General features: G+C 42.1%; 1 protein-coding gene and 1 long non-coding RNA gene across 33 annotated transcripts in view; one reads left to right on the forward strand and one right to left on the reverse strand.

The window, feature by feature from the left end:
• LOC139818089 (uncharacterized) overlaps window positions 1-16011 on the reverse strand; it is a 151146-nt gene that overhangs the window by 57663 nt on the left and 77472 nt on the right. The window contains exons 1-2 of one of the 32 annotated variants that reach the window (XM_071786541.1): window positions 4615-4735; window positions 2506-3021 (exon numbers count right to left, since the gene is read on the reverse strand). The exons of 28 other annotated variants lie outside the window; for them this stretch is intronic. In XM_071786541.1, the coding sequence (XP_071642642.1) occupies window positions 2506-2668 (163 nt within the window). In that variant the 5' untranslated portion in view covers window positions 2669-3021; window positions 4615-4735. Of the gene's footprint in view, window positions 1-2505; window positions 3177-4614; window positions 4736-16011 lie in introns of those variants that run through there. 3 more of the 32 variants (XM_071786540.1, XM_071786555.1, XM_071786543.1) reach the window with 3 other exon arrangements.
• The window catches only part of LOC139818097 (uncharacterized), a 66522-nt gene continuing 55484 nt past the window's right edge, over window positions 4974-16011 (forward strand). The window contains exons 1-2 of the long non-coding RNA XR_011733379.1: window positions 4974-5206; window positions 5290-5593. This is a non-coding gene — a long non-coding RNA (uncharacterized lncRNA). The remainder of the gene's footprint in view (window positions 5207-5289; window positions 5594-16011) is intronic.

Consider the following 16011-nt stretch of genomic DNA (forward strand, 5'->3'; position numbering starts at 1 on the left):
ATGGAAACTATTGATCCCCAACCGGTGCAAACTGATGCTGCAAGCACACAACACGTCGTCGTGTATAATCTCCTACCAAATTTCGTTACCGTCAAATATTGATTCGAGTGACATGTCACGCGTCAATATTTTCTGATCCTTATTCCTCTACTAGCCAGCCATTCAATATTATCAAACAACATTTGTAATCAGTGCGGTAAAGCCGTTATACATCAAAAAGAAATTTACCTCGCAATTCATGTAACGATAAATTTTACTAAAGATATTTAATTATTATGACATTGCCATCCACGTGGCGACGTTAATGATAAGATAAGCCCCAGTCTTTTGGGAACATGGAAGTCGGAAGTTTCCACCGTCCAGTTAGAGAGAGTTGGGATTGCCATTGAAAGGGGATTTTCGCTGTGTCTATATCGCGTGCAAATTAACGAAAATAGCTCACGGACGGAAGACAGACCTGCGTAAACGCGAATGACGAGTCAATTAATTGGGGCGTGAATTGATTTATCCTATAATTAACAGTCCCGCCCATGACGTTTCCCGCCCTCGCGGCGCTTCCCTGCTCATACAGACTGGTTTTAATGGATTCACGAGTGATGATGCGTACTTTTCGAGAGAATCGCAATTTCGTTCCTTTCGTCGAATCGATGATGGAATCCCAAAAAAAAGTCACCTCCTTATCTCCGGGTTATCAATCAACTATCTTATCAACGCGTGCCGTCACGCGTCTCCGTATAGATGCGTCACGTTTCCTCGAACGCGTTTTTACGTGCAAGTTCTAAGCGCGTGACGACACTCCAATTGCGTCTCGGGTTGGCGATCAGACAACAATCGGCATTGGCACCCAAGCCGGAACCTCGTCGCACGTTTTATACGACGTCCGCCCCTTTGGAGAATGCGGCGTACTTTTCAGCGCGTGATATCAACGGATTCTATTAGTCACGGAGCAGGGCGTGCGCGGTAATTGTCTGGGAGATCCGCCGTCGAGGAAACGATCGTTCCCAGAAGGAACGGCTATGAAGTGGCGGTGCAGCCGGTCGGTGCAACCGGTGCCTGACGTCGCTTCCTAAGCAGCGCCGGCATTTAATGCGCTTAACGAGAAACGCGTCGCGAGATTCTTATCGTCGCCGTCTGTACGCCGTAAACCGCGAGTTTCTCCTCACTCATCGTAAGGAAGTAGCGTTATTTTATGCATCCCCCGTCGAGTGTTTATGCATTTCCGTCGACGAGAGAATTCGCTCGCGCATGCACGATGTACCCTGCAATATGCTGACCGTATGACCTTTTCCCGCGATTTTCAGAGTTTTAAGCAAAAGTCAAGAAATTTCGGACGGTTGTTTACGTTAGAATAATGTAAATATGATATGTAGAATACATCTTCGTGTTGAAATAATTTTAAATTGATATTCACATTTCAGTACTAAAAATCCAGTGCAACATATCGTCGTTTAAATTACACGGTAAATATTAAAAAATTCTCGTTAACGCAAATTCGGCTGGTTCAGCATAATAAAGTCTAGCTCCATCCTCTCACTCGTGTATATCAAACGAAGTTCCGAAACCGCGAAATGCTCTCATTATGATCGTTTATTAGAGCCGGGCGGATCAATTGTGTCCAAGAAAATCATCGTATCGTTGTTTTGTCGACTGCACGCTGGCTAAGTAAGTTACGCGCGCAATGTCACTCGTAAGTGAAACGTGTGCAAATCGGAGGATATCCTTGAAGCGCACGTCGAAGGCGAGCCACCATTTAACGCTCGATGCATAGTCAATTCCAAGTTTTTAACATTAATTTGAATCTCGCTGTATGTGAACGAGGAGGGAAATTAGTTTTCGATTCTCAAGAAGCTCTCCGATAATTATAATTTTATATTCTTTTTAAATCGAGTCGCTTGATAAAAATTTAAGAGTCTCTTCGTTTCAAACGAAATATAATTGTTTATTAACGGAATAAATCAGTGCTTTTCGTCGATTGCGCGAATCGAGTTTGTCCGCTCCGCAATTATTTTAATTTTATATGAAGCGACACCGTGAGAGACTGGGAATCCGCTCGTTATATATCCGTTATATCTCATAAACGATTATGGTGTATATAAATCGCATGGGAAACGACATAATCGATCAACAATGTCATCGGTGGGCGTGCCGCTTCCTCCATTTATATTTAAATTAACGCACGATCATTGGGGGAAACGCACAACCTGAGGATGCATTCAATGTTGGGAACTTGATGCGCTCCCGTGCAATCAAGTCCTACCTTCGCAACTTCGAATCGCCTCGTATGTAAATTGGACTCGGTTGCTGCTTCAGTCTTTTACTTAACTTAATCAAAATTTTTACGCGCGTGCCGTTTCGGGAAAATATCATTTTCATTAAATATCCGTGCTTCTTCGCTACAATCTGTAGATTAAAAATCCTCTTTACAGAAAAAAGATAGCGCACGTTTCATTCGCGGAAATGTATTCGCCCCTTATCTCGAAATGGTTTCTACTTCCATCAGTTTACCTTCGTGAAAGTGCACTTTTCTGGGCGGTCGATGCCTCGTTTGCTCGTGAACGGGGAGGTCGTGCGGGCCGAGGTTCTCCCTCGACAACGAGCTCACCAGGATTCCCCTCAAGGTCGCGAGGGTGCTGCTGGGAATCTCTCTATTCATTTTGCCGGCTCCCATATCATCCGAGTCTCCACCATCAGCATCGACACGTGTGTTCGCAGCCGGCGCAATGTCCCAGGTGGAAACGTAAGCAATCCTCGTCCGGCATGGCGGTTTCCGCAACGTTACATCGTAACGATATTATTCGCGTCTCGAAACAAATAATAAAACACGACCGTAGACAATCCCCGAAGCGTCTGGGTTTTTCACTCGGCTGCTTACACACCGGGCTTATTCCCGATTGCACGAAGTTATACGCCGTTCTCGTTTACGGCCGATAAACGTCCGAGCTAACGAAGTAATCCCCGCGAACGGCTGATTAAACGCTCATGTGTTGCGAACGAGTCGCCGTTGAAAGCGAAAGGTATCGTCTGAACGAAGCAAGAGGATTCGATCGGTGCTCGCGTAATCACTTGCTGCTGGCGTTCTTGTGTAATTATTTAATTTATCATCCACTGTGTAAAATTCCGTCCGTTGCAAATAGAATTTTAATTAGGATCATTAATTTTCAGATCGACAGGTTTTCGTACACTTTTATACCAATCGGTTATGGCAACGCGGTGATCGGTGTCACATGCCGTTGCCGTGACACGATATTTCAATCGAGCTGAGAAAAAAGAATCCAACACGTGACGTTTCAAGTTCGTGACTGCTTTTTTTAAAAGAGACTTGCCTGCGATCGCGCATTACGTCAGCGTGTAAATTTAATCTAGCGTTCGACGAAAGATAACTTGCTCTGAAGCTTAAAGTCGGGATTATCGACGAAAGATCATCGATTAACGTTTAACATCGAATTCGGCTTACGCGCCTATCGAAATTGATAAATTCGATGACAAATGTCACGATGACAAATTTATTCGTTGAATTATGCGTAATTACTAAATGACATATGAGATTTATTTAAATAATCGATTAATGGACAGATAGATACGTCCGGCAAGAGTCGCAGCTGATGACAGAACCTTAAGTAGTTTCTCGTGGTAAGAATTCAAGAGCGAAGGTAAATATATCTTATTACATCCTAATATGTATTCTGATTTCGAGATACGAAATTCCTGAATACAAACTACCGATTCATTAATCCATTCATTTATCTCATTGATATTTGAATCCAAAATGTTGGGAAGCAAAACAAAACTTAGCATATTGCATATACTATGATTTCTACTCCATTTTAAAACATGCAGAAGTTTTAAAAGTACATTGTCGATCAGGATCTCTTTTTCGATTTACACACAGATTAAATGTCACCGCGCCAAGATAAACTTGTTGGGATATTTTGTCCGTATCTCCGATCTCTCTGACAATCTCAGATCTCCATTCGATTTGCATCCAGATTAAAAATTGCGGTGGAAAAGCTAACTTTTTCTTTAAAGGACTGCTCGCGTGCAAGCCGAATCCCGAATCTCCTCGAGTGATATAATTTCTTTGCGTGACATTTTTACGTAATTAATCGGGACTTTAATCGCGCGTATCGCGAGCGGCAAGATTGCGAGTATTCGATCGATCCGGACTAACCGGTTAGAAAAATTTAATTAGCACCCTTGCACGAGCGTAACATTACCGCGATCGTATATATCGTGAAGCGGCCGATCTTAAAGAGCGGGCACCCGGATTCGTCGGAGCACCCGCTCGCCACGCGGCACGACCTCGCACATTTAGAAATCCCCGTGCATTACAACTTTTCCTTTTCTACCGGCAAATCGCGCACTCCGGAACCGCGGCGGTGGCACGCAACGCGCCATGGCGCGCAGCCCACGTTGCATTCCACACAGTGCGCGCACAATAGTGCACTCGATACAACAAAGCACTCAGCGCGCGCGCGCGCGCGTACACACACTCTCACTCCGGCGCTCCCAATTTACCGGCGATTTCACTGAGAGACGCACACGTCACCACGAGCAAATTCTCGAGGGATCCTAAATTAATCCCTCGCCTCCCACTCTCCCAGGAGCGACTCGTACCTCTCGTTCAAGGACGTATCGCGTTATCCCACGAGTATGTGTGTATCCTGCGGATGTGTCGAGACATGACCGTCGCGACGATATATCGTTTAACAAGCGCAAACGTCCCCGTCGAACATGCCCGAGTGTGACTGACTCGCTGGAAGAGATACAGGTCCCTCCTTAGCGCGAGTGCCTCTTGCTCTCTCTCTTTCTCTCTTTCTCTCTCCGCGCTCTCGCACTCCTCTCCCACTTGCGGCACGTCCCGCTCCGCAGGTACCACGCGGATAGGTGTATTACCTTCGGTAAGGTGCCTCGCATTGCCGTTTGTCGCCGGGCAGAGTGGGGACGGAGAACACCTGTATATTATACCTGCCGATGCACGTCTTGCAAAACGAGTGGCCGTGCAACGTGAGACAGTCGCGAAACGGATCGCGTAACAACAACCGAGACAAAATATGGGGTGGCGTCTCGAATTCAAGTATTATCCAGATTATCTCAGAGTGACTCTGAGTAATAAGACAGTCAAGGCTATTCGTGATTCCGGGGTTTCCTGATTTCCGAAAGTATACTTCTAGCATCCGGATGTATTCGCGCAGCATTAGAATAACGAGTACGTATAAGCATAGAAATTCTGGCGTGTACGCTAAACGAAATGGTACGTTATTAACTACTTTTTGTCAATGATAATAATAGAACCGAATGCTGGTAAGATACGATAGTGCGAAGACTTTCACGCCTAATTTGGAACCGCCGCCGAAGAGTGTAACGTTTAGAATGCAAGTATAAGTACCGCTTCTCCACTTTCACCGCGTTCTATTAAGAAGACTATAAAAGCAAGAGTCCCGAAGGCATCTCCGCAAACGTTTTATTATTATTGAATTTAAATAAAAAATTTCGCATTAAAGATCGAGCAACTAAAGACTGATCAAAAGTCAGCTGATGGTTCGTTGACTCTCCACTTATGGTTATGCTGGAGTTTCACTCTGCAAGCACAACGGTGCGTATAAAAGGCAATCGGGGAATGACGAAAACGGCCTTAAAAGGCAACGCTAACAGACGTTCTCTCGATTACAAGTATGATAGAAATCTTACCATTTTTGTCCCTTTACTAAAAATTAATCATCTTTCATTATTCGTTAATTTCAAACAATTGTTCAATTGCTGTATAATTCATTACAATTAAATTCTTGTCCAAGCAAGAACTCGTAAAATTTTTAAATATAGAGAAATCTTAGATGTTTCTAAGAATGTACCAGACAATTTTTTACACAAAATTTTTAATCAAGAATAAATTTCTTTATTAGAAAGTTTAATTACTGTTTAAGTATTGATTTCTAAATGGGATCGTTCTCTTCAAATCTTCCTCGTAAAATATCGATAGCATAATCCGCTCACACTTCGATGATACTCATTTTAGCGTCGCATCGGTATATTGTCGATATCTTTGTAATCGTGAACGAAGAGTTGGTCGTCCGCGTAAACTCTGTAAATCATCGTTAAAGTAATAATCGTTTAAGGACCCATCTAACGAAGATCTATACTGACCCCATAAATAAATCATGACAGATCTTTCGTTGTCGAGCTCCATTTTTGGGGCAAAAGAGCAAATATTTTCATTGATGAAGCATTTGATTAAATTTTTTTATTTTACAGAACTTCTATTATTTCGAAAAATAATAATAACTTTCAATGTTCCATTTTTATTCCTCTGCATTTGTTTTTACGTATCACAATGTGGATATAACGTACACACTATCTGCGAAATTGATCAGAGAGAAAATAAACGTTGTTACATTTTCGACATGAGCCGGAAAAGGATCAAATTCGGTCGCTGTAACAAAAGATACGCTGTAACGTGTGTACATTATTTGTTTGAATGTTTCGACATCGATTTTGTAAATCAACACCTACGCTCGGTACGTGCGGAGTACGCCCAGCAATTTGTGTGCAATAACATTGTCAGCGGGTAAGAAGGGACATTTTTATCGGATCAACAGTATGTTTTACGGCGCGGGAAGGTAGCAACAATATTTCTTTTTTCGCCGTGGCCCTTCTCGGGAGGAGGCGTTAGAGCGTGGCAGTCGTAAATCACCCGTAAAGTCGAATCGACCGTAAGTAACGACCCTGATCGCGGACTCCAGCTTCTCGTCCTGCTCGCAAAATACCTGGAGAACCCCCCACCTTCGCTGGGGCTTCTCTTAAATCCCGTGTCGCTAGCAGATACGGAGAATAATGCACTCTTCTCTCCACAAATTGTTTTTTAACGTTAAAAGATTTAATTCATTGAAAAATAGAAAGGCAACTTTTCATTTCTTATCTATGATAAAGATAATTTTGAGATTACATCGGAAAGAAAACGCATTCCTCGAATTCTGATTGGGTTTCAAAGGAACGTACGATGAACATTAACATGCTTACATTAGTCGCGACGCGTGCATCCGATAATACACTTGGCGAGCAAATCTGCATCGATAATGCAACGCTTGCATGCTGTGACGGTAATGACCGTGAACGGAGAAAGCGAGGAAGTGCCCGTATTCTCCGGATTTTCGAAAAGCTCGGAAAAAACGAGCCGCCTAAAATAGCACGCGATTTCTTCTTCGGCCGATCACGGCGGGGAACGACTTCCTCCTTTCGTGTTTCGCCATTCTGCGAAAACGCCGTTCGCAGAGGTGGCATAAAGTCGCGGGGCTAGAAAACCGCAAAGACGGTGACTCAGTAAGTTCCAATTGCGAGAAGAATAAGAGTATTGTGCGAGAGGAAGAAGTTGTTAGTGCCTGGCATGAATGGCTGTTCAATGAATGGAAAATTTTACGGGCGCTCTTTCTTTCGTGCGCCGTTCGGAAACCCGGTTTGTAAACCCAAATCCGGCACGCCGTTCTAAATTCGACGGTAACGCACGTAGCGCGTGTGTAGGTGCCGAAGACGAGAAACGTGCGAGGAAGCCGAATCGAGCGAATGTTTCGTTAAGATTCTAAACACGTTGAGTGAAACAGGAAAAATAAGAGACACGCTAGACGGACGGCAATTCCTGTTTCCCCTTCTGCGTTTCCCCGCGTTCGGATAACAGCATTTTTAAGATGCAGGTTTCTTGCGAGACGGTCAGTATCGAGTCAATGATAAGCAGAATTTTACGCGTTGCGGCCGCGTTGCAACGCGAGCCATTAAAGTGTTGGCTACTGATTTACATCGCGGATTGCGCGCCAACGATAGCGCCCAGGCGCTTACGCAAGAGATTTGTCTCGGCTCGACACCATCTTGCGCAGCGCCATGGCACACCGTTGCGTCGCGTCGCGCCTTCGCCGTGCAATTTATGCGTCATGCAACGCTGGTATTCTCGTCGCGGCGGTCTTTCGCGGCCGGGCGACCTTGCAATGCCGTGGCGCGATGTAACTGACGCGCATAGCGTTGTCGGCATTAGCATCGGTCCTGTTTGTCGCCGCTGGGAGAAGATACTTCGGAGTAACCTGCAGACCTTTGCCGATATTAATAATGCACACGCCGATGTAAAAATGTAAACTGTACATTTCTGAGCGCGCTGTAAGATACGTACGATTTATAAAGTTATTAATCTCAGATCCCCAAATCGTTTCAATTCGTGAGATATCACGCGCCAAAAGACTCTCGACTCGATAACAGATTTCGCGGAGGTCGCGAACGGAATTTAAATCAGGAGTCCTACATAAAATGTAAATCGTGCTTGAACCCATTTCGCGATACGCGCCGATTTTCGAGGTGGATGCGCATCTCGTTTAATAATGGATCGGCATCAAAGAACGGCGGGCGGTGTAAAGGCAACCGAGTAATTAGCGTCGTCGCGGAAAATAACGGCCGCGCGCGGGTATAAACTTCACGAAATCTATCGGCGCTTACCCAAGTCCATAAAAGAGCCGTTAGCAAGTTTTCCTGTCACGATGCGAAACTTCAAATCGTTAATCCTCGTTCTCGCGAATCGTCGACGGGATTATGCATTTAAAATTCTAATAAAATTCTAGGGCTATTTTTATCTCGAGCCGAAGGACCGGTCGCTCTGAAACGCGAAAAAGGAACGAGATTGTCCCTTTGTGGTCTATCGGGGCAAAATTACAATGCAAGCAGTGGGTCTTTCATCGTTATTAACTCTTAATATCTAAATTTCTATGAATGTCACTAAACTATCAAAAATATTAATTAAGATAGTCATAACATTTCCATCTCAGCAGTAAGAAAGTCATTTATATATCATCATTTTAATTTAAGTACCAAAATTTATTTTAAGCTCAAAGAATCCAATTATCCAATATTGAGATATTGACCTATTTAAGAATAGAGAGAATGCTTGTCGCGCGCGATATTATACCTTTCAATTTAGCTTGAAGCTTTTCTCCATTATATGAGAGCATAAAATCTTTAAACTTTTATAATGATTATTGAAAAAAGAGACGAAGTAAGGCGGATAGTATTAGTAGTAAAATATGTAAAAAAAAAAGATACTTTGAAGAAACGGAAAATACATAAGAGAGTCAGTGACACGTACTGAAAAATAAATTACACGTATAGCGCATGCTAAGACGTTAAGACTTAATTATCGAATGAGTTCGTTTTAAACGGAAAGGTGAATATAATGTCGTAATTAAAAAGTGGCGTTACAGAGAGGGAGTTATGAAACTGCGCAAACTCTCGCAGGGACAACTGATCCATACAGACATTTGGGCCCAGCTCAATACACTGTGAACATTCGCACACATTTGCACATCATATGCACATCACACATACACGTTTTCATAAGTGATAGTGTAATAAATATTTGAGTGAATACTTGAGTGAAAAGTGAAAGTGAGATGCAACTTAATTTAAAAATAGCAAAAAGAATAAGAAATAGACTTGTATACGTGTTTGATGTATGTAGAGTAGGTCAGCGAAAGCTAAAGCTTATTTTTTATTTATTTCCCTCAATTTAAAAAATGCGCTACTGGTCAGGATCGTTAAGTAATTACGAAATTTTTGCACGCTAGGAGAGTTCGTGTACTGCCGCAAGTCACACGAGGCGCGTTTCTAAGGTGTTATTTCGTACATTTTAATAAATCGCTTGTGCAATCGTCGAGTGCGAAATGGAACTAGGAATCGAGCGATGCTTTTCAATTTAGACACGCACCGCGGATTACGTGACGATACTCGTGAAATCGTTGCTTCTTATCGATTGCCTTATGTTGCAATCTCTTTCAAGATATAAGCCAATTGCGAATTGTACGATTTAAAGATTGAAAAATTGCGTCAGAAGAATTACGAAAGCTTTGAGATCAAAGCGAATATTTATTAGCGACTGTATCTGTGAAAACTATCTCCTGAAATGTGAAGGTAAAGAAAAATGCAACAGGAAACGCGAGATGCGTGCAAAGGAAACGGGAGGCGTAGGTGGAAACGCAATAATCGAGATCGTCACCGGTGCGCAAGCATTCAATTTAACAGAGCTCGGCGACATGGCTACCAAGTTGCGCCGCGCGTCATGCATCGAGGATGCAACGGCACATGTGAAATTGCATCTCTCGGAGCAGCAGCGTGCCGGACGTTACGGTCCTCAGACGACACAAAACGGTAAAACGTTTTACACGACTGAGAACCGAGATGCCTTTTCCCGTTTCTCTTATTGGCCACCAACGCGCGCCGTTTCAAGTGCTGTGAAAATATCCGCGATAAAAGCGTCCTCACTTTCACGCGGAGGAGCAAGACGCTATGAATAATTTATGAATAGATAATTGATATAAGAAAGTGTTGAACAACTATACAAGAAAAATACGAATCTCGGGAGAGTTGTCGCGCATCTCTAAATAATATTATATAAACCTTTTGGAGATCTGACAGGATTAATTCCTCTCATGTCAAGCCTTCAAGCTTGAGTTGACCGCTCGATCCCCTTTACGTCATCCACGTCGTCCTTTTCTTTTCCGAAACATCGGCGTTTTCCCGATTATTACAGTCGACGCGACGGCTTCATTCGTGTTATAACGTGTGTTATGCTCAGGTATCTGAACACTTTCTACATGGCAGAGCGCGATTTTACGCGAATGCAAACTCGTTCCGTTCGATTCCTCCGTGCCTTTTGCCGTGCCGCCGTTGACCGTAAAAGTCGAACGACCAGTTCTTAAATCGTCGGGAAATGTATTCCGCGGAATGCGTTATGCCAAATAAAGGCCGATACATAGCCGGTTGATACTGCAATGTGGTGGAAAAAGTGACCCGCATCGGCCGCCGCATGTCGTAAGCGCGCCGACATTTATTGGGAACCAATAACCACGCCACGGTACGGTATATTGCCATCGTGAAATAGAACTTTTCTGAAAATAAACATAAATCATCTACATTCCACTCGCGGTATGACGGATAAAATAGGTTGATTGCAATGGCGCACAATTGAACTCATTTCGTCAACTTTCTCAATAATTGTCCGGAAACGAAGATCATTCCGATATAAGTAAAAAGTTCGAAATTTTCTCTTTTACGTTTTATGCATCCTATTCGTAAATGCAACATTGTTATACGAGAAACTTCAAAGCTTTTTAATCCCATCAGAATTATAATTTACCTACTTTCAATATTCGTCGTAAATATTGTAAAAAAAAAGGTATAAACTAAATCTCCATTTACATATCGAAACAATTATTTTCATACCGCAATGTTTAAAAGATTAATATAAATTTTACCTTTAAAAATTAATTTTTTTCATATCAAATCACGTAAGAAGCATTAAATTATCATCGTTCGTACAATCCCAATTCGCGGGAAATCCACACGATCGGATTCAATCTATTCGCTCGGCTTTACGCTATTCGCATATCCATGCGAGATAGGATAGTTGAGAAAGCGATTGCGAATTCGAAGGATATCGGATTAGCGGAGCTGAAAAGTAAGAGGCATCGCGCCAGTTCTCGTATTCTCACGATTATACGGTAGCTCGACATCGAGACCGAAGCTCTACGAGGATTAGTTTTTCATTTACGGGGGCTGCACGCCACCCGCCTGTTGACTGCATTGCACTAGTATCGTTTTGACATTAGAGACTATGCACCGACGGATCATTCAATTACGAAACCGAATATATTCCAGGTCTAGATACATTATTATTCGCGGACTTCATTTTATTAAAGCGAAAGAAAATCGGATCCATAATTCGTTCGAAGTACAAAACAAAAACGAATTTCACATAATATAACTCATTAGTTTAAACACTAATGAAGAGCTAATTAATTTTCGTTACATCCACGACCGAACGAATTTTATTAAGTTCACTTATGTTAATCCCAACGCGAAACCGTTATGAATGAAAATACATTATGAATCATTGTATTATTTCGGAACATTACGAAATGAAGAGATAGAGACGGATAAACGCGACGATAATGAGCAAATGACTCGTGCGCGGGCTGGGTGTATGTGAAAATGTGGGTTGTGAAGGGGCGGAGGGACGTGACCGGCGTGTATATCTCCGGGCAAGGCCGTCTACACGGTTTGCACGAAACGGTGCACCGAGCGGCGCGCGACGACCGCGGGGAAATACTGAGCGTGCGAGCAAAGCGGTGACTGGAAACGCTCGAGATACCGTGGGTGAGAAACATAGAACTTGCCGCCCACTCGGCGAAGACCATCCGGGACAATAAAGGAGATGGCAGGAAGCTAATTCCCAACTCCGAATCCAGTCGACGCGACGTAACAAAGCGCGGATGGACGAGCTGCCGAAGCTCGTCCCTGTCGCAGAATCGCAGATTTCAATAGAGACGTATGTAACTCGAGACCACAGGATGATTAATGAGGACCGAATAGATTGAGTCCTAATAATTCACTAGATCGATGAGACCTATCTCCAAGCTCCACTCCAGACGGTTTGTGATTTGTGTCGGAATTCAGGATGAAATTTTGCTAACAATTTTATATACCGCGTAATATAAAAAACATCAAAAAAATTAAAATACATTTATATAAAACATGTATTAAAATAAAATTATAGGTATAGAATTCTGAAATCTGACGCAAATTATAAATTGTCCGAAGTGGGTTACTGCTTTATCGTTTTATTTGTTATTAAAATTCTTTTTTCTTTTAAAATATTTATTTCTTACAATCGTATGATTAAAGTACTTATTTTTCGTACCGATTACGTATCGTAACTTTCTCTGTAACCTGCCTCGTTTTTGGAAACTGATAATTCCACCTTCGAGTTGATTGATGACGAAATACTCGTCTGCATGCGATAAAATAAGACGTGTAAGATCGGCTTGATCAACGTGCGATGTAAATATCGCGTAAAGGGGTCTCTTTGACGTAGTCTGTGCGTTCGACATCTGATTCACGGCGATTATTATCCACATTCCTGGCCTAGGTCTCTTTTTCTTTCTAAGGCGTTCTTGCGAGACTCTAGGCTTAAGATCGCGATTGTAAATTAGATTTCCAATATCCAAAAGCGAACGATTACGAAATTTTTCACGAATTTGGTGTCTTAAGAATGCACGTATCGTATTAAAACGCTACAATGTGTGAATGACGCAATTAAAAGAATTGCAATTTTTATCATTTAACTAGTACCACATCCAAAAGAAAGTGTAGTCTTACAAAGCTTTAAATATTTCGTGTATGATTTATTATATCGTTTTCTTCTATCAGAACATGATTTTTCATGAACGTTTTGCTTACGAAAAATTATAAATTTACAATTCACATATTATACCAGTAATAATATTGAATGAGCAGAAAATATTTCAAAAGCTGAAAAAGTAAATAGATGAAAATAATATGTTACGTTTTTGGAGAAGTTAAATTTTATTTTTGTTTCATTTTGCTGATAAATGTTTATTAAAATTACAACAAATGTCAAAGAGTGCAATGGTATGAATTGAAATTAAAAAGTATTTGTGTCAGATGACAAAAGTACGTAAATATTTTTGTGCAAATTAATCGTCGCGTAGCTGGTGAAGAAATAAATTATTCCCTCGTGAAGTGAAGCGCGTTCTCTCTCTCTCTCTCACTCTCTCTCTCTCTCTCTCTCTCTCTCTCTCTCTCTCTCTCTCTCGCTGTATACATTTTAGCAATTAAAAGCACGATTATGCGACCGCATCGCGGAATATAAAGACCTTTATTAAGGTGAGACACTTTATGCTACCTGATTCATAAGTACAATCGGTGGGCTTGGCTCGTAATAAGGATTGCCTAAGAATAAGTGACGCAGCTGCACGGAAAATGCACTTGGCCCGAACAAAGAACATTTGTCCTGCAATTTATCGCATTGTTCGAGCAAAAAACTGCACGGATTTCCTATCAATAATTTTTTTTTTATAAAGTTATGATTATCAGACTTTTTTCCACAACGTGGAAAAAAATAGGATAAAATGAAGATGACAGTAAATCGATGCTGAAATTTCATATTTAAAATTGCTAATCGCTACGCGGACGCTTAACCGACACGCAGGGAAATCTTTATAATTTCAATTTTGGATTCTTGCCACGTAAAAACGGCACGACTCCTGATATACTTCGAGGAAGATCCTATTGGTCTCATAAATTCAACTCGCGAGTTTACGTGACCGCGTGTAGCACGATTTTTTTCCAGTAACACGAATTCGATAGCAATGCTTAATGCTTTACTTTAATTTTAGATTGCTTTTTTTTTGCGTTGTTTCTCATCTTGCGATCTATTATCTTAATTTGAAATATTATGCTGGTAATGTTACGCAGCGATAGGTTGCGTTACATTTCCGTTAAATTTGTGCCGTCTCGTTAGAAGTCGCTCGTGCTCGTGTGGGATTTAAAGTCAATTTTACCGAGTTAGAACCGTGGAAATTACTGTGGAAGTTATGTGGAGACACTGTCACGAGGTGTTGCACACGTACATTTGTGCCGCAAGAAAAAGCCTCGTTAACGGCCGTTACGCGTCCCTTTTTCACAGTGCTCGCCAAAGGCGCCGGCTAACTAGTAGATGGACGAAAAGCGCAGTTAAACCGCTTCCAGCATTCTGTGCTGTCGTCACGAAACTCGTGGCGTTTTGATAAACAAAAGGCAATTGTATTTTACAGACCTTTGTAGAATCGTGAAGAATCAATAGAGGAAATAAAAACCATGATAAACTGTGTCGAGTTTCTGTTTAACTCTAAACGCGGAAGAATGAAATCGCTTCAACCGATCACGATCCCTCTCTGTTGCGATATCGTAGTCGCGCCTTTAATTAGCACGAAAAACAATCGGTAAGGTATAGCGCGCAAAATGCGCCCGCTCGTTCTCACAGCATTTAGGACACAATGTAACGTTTTTCTGATTTTTCTGATACTTTCTTTAGAATTCGCGAGCAAAAATTATCGCGTGAGAAATCCCGCGGTTGCGTCGCGCAGTTGAGCGATCTGTAGCGATTGTGTCACAATCGTGTGCGTGTCGTCCAACGCGGATATGTATATATGTACTAGTACACGGTTATCTCAATACGTCACACTGAGATCATTCGACGCACCTGCAAAGAAATCGAGCTCGCCAGTTCTTGGAAGTGAATTCCTTTGCCTGCGCCTCATACTTTTATGCCTTTCGCATTCTTCTTCAAATTACGAGTAATTGTCTCTCAATGTTCTTTAATGTATTTAATGTGTTTAATGTATTTAGTGTATTTAATGTATTTAATTTGAATAACTAAGAAAAATCCTTGGTTCCAAATTTGAGAATACGCATATTGGTGAACTGTTTTCGAGTATGACTATAGAACACCTCAGAAGGATAATGTTTTACGAATTGCCGTTCATTGATAACAATGTCACGTGAAATAATAACTTCAAACCACCAGGTATAAAATATGCAAGGAGGGGTAAGAAGGTCTCGAAGGCATCCCGCAATATCTTCTTTCGTGCTTTCGTATGCATAATCGATCGATATTTCTTTGCATTCCACCGACCGGAATAACGACCGGAATGGAGAAAAAGCTGACGGAGGCGAGACCGGGAAATCAAAATGGAATTTATATTTTCCAGAAAAATTTATCTGGCGCGCGAGCGGCGAGTCACAGCGTTGCCCTTTTCTCGACGGCAACATAGAAACGAAATAAATCTCGCAATGTATCGACGATAACGATAATAAAAAAGAATGGTTCGAAGCAAATGGATTATTTACTATATTTAGTGCGGTTTCGTCGCGCAGGTAATATGCATAAATACATTAACATCGCGAATGAGGTCGCAGCAGGAATTTATCGGCGCTTGATGAATCTTGCGAGAAATTTCTCCGCCGAGTTACAGATTAATACGGGGATAGGAAATGATAGCTTGACGCAAGTTAGTCGATTGACTGCGGAACTAGGCCAGGTTTAGACGGACAGCCCTGCAGGCATTCCGCGCGCGCGATAACAGCTGAGCGCTAGCCGTCCGCGACAACGCGCGATTAGTTCTCTCCTTTTCATTCTTCCTGCTCCCG

Source organism: Temnothorax longispinosus, chromosome 8, assembly GCF_030848805.1.
Source record: "Temnothorax longispinosus isolate EJ_2023e chromosome 8, Tlon_JGU_v1, whole genome shotgun sequence".
Classification (NCBI taxonomy): Eukaryota; Metazoa; Arthropoda; class Insecta; order Hymenoptera; family Formicidae; genus Temnothorax; species Temnothorax longispinosus.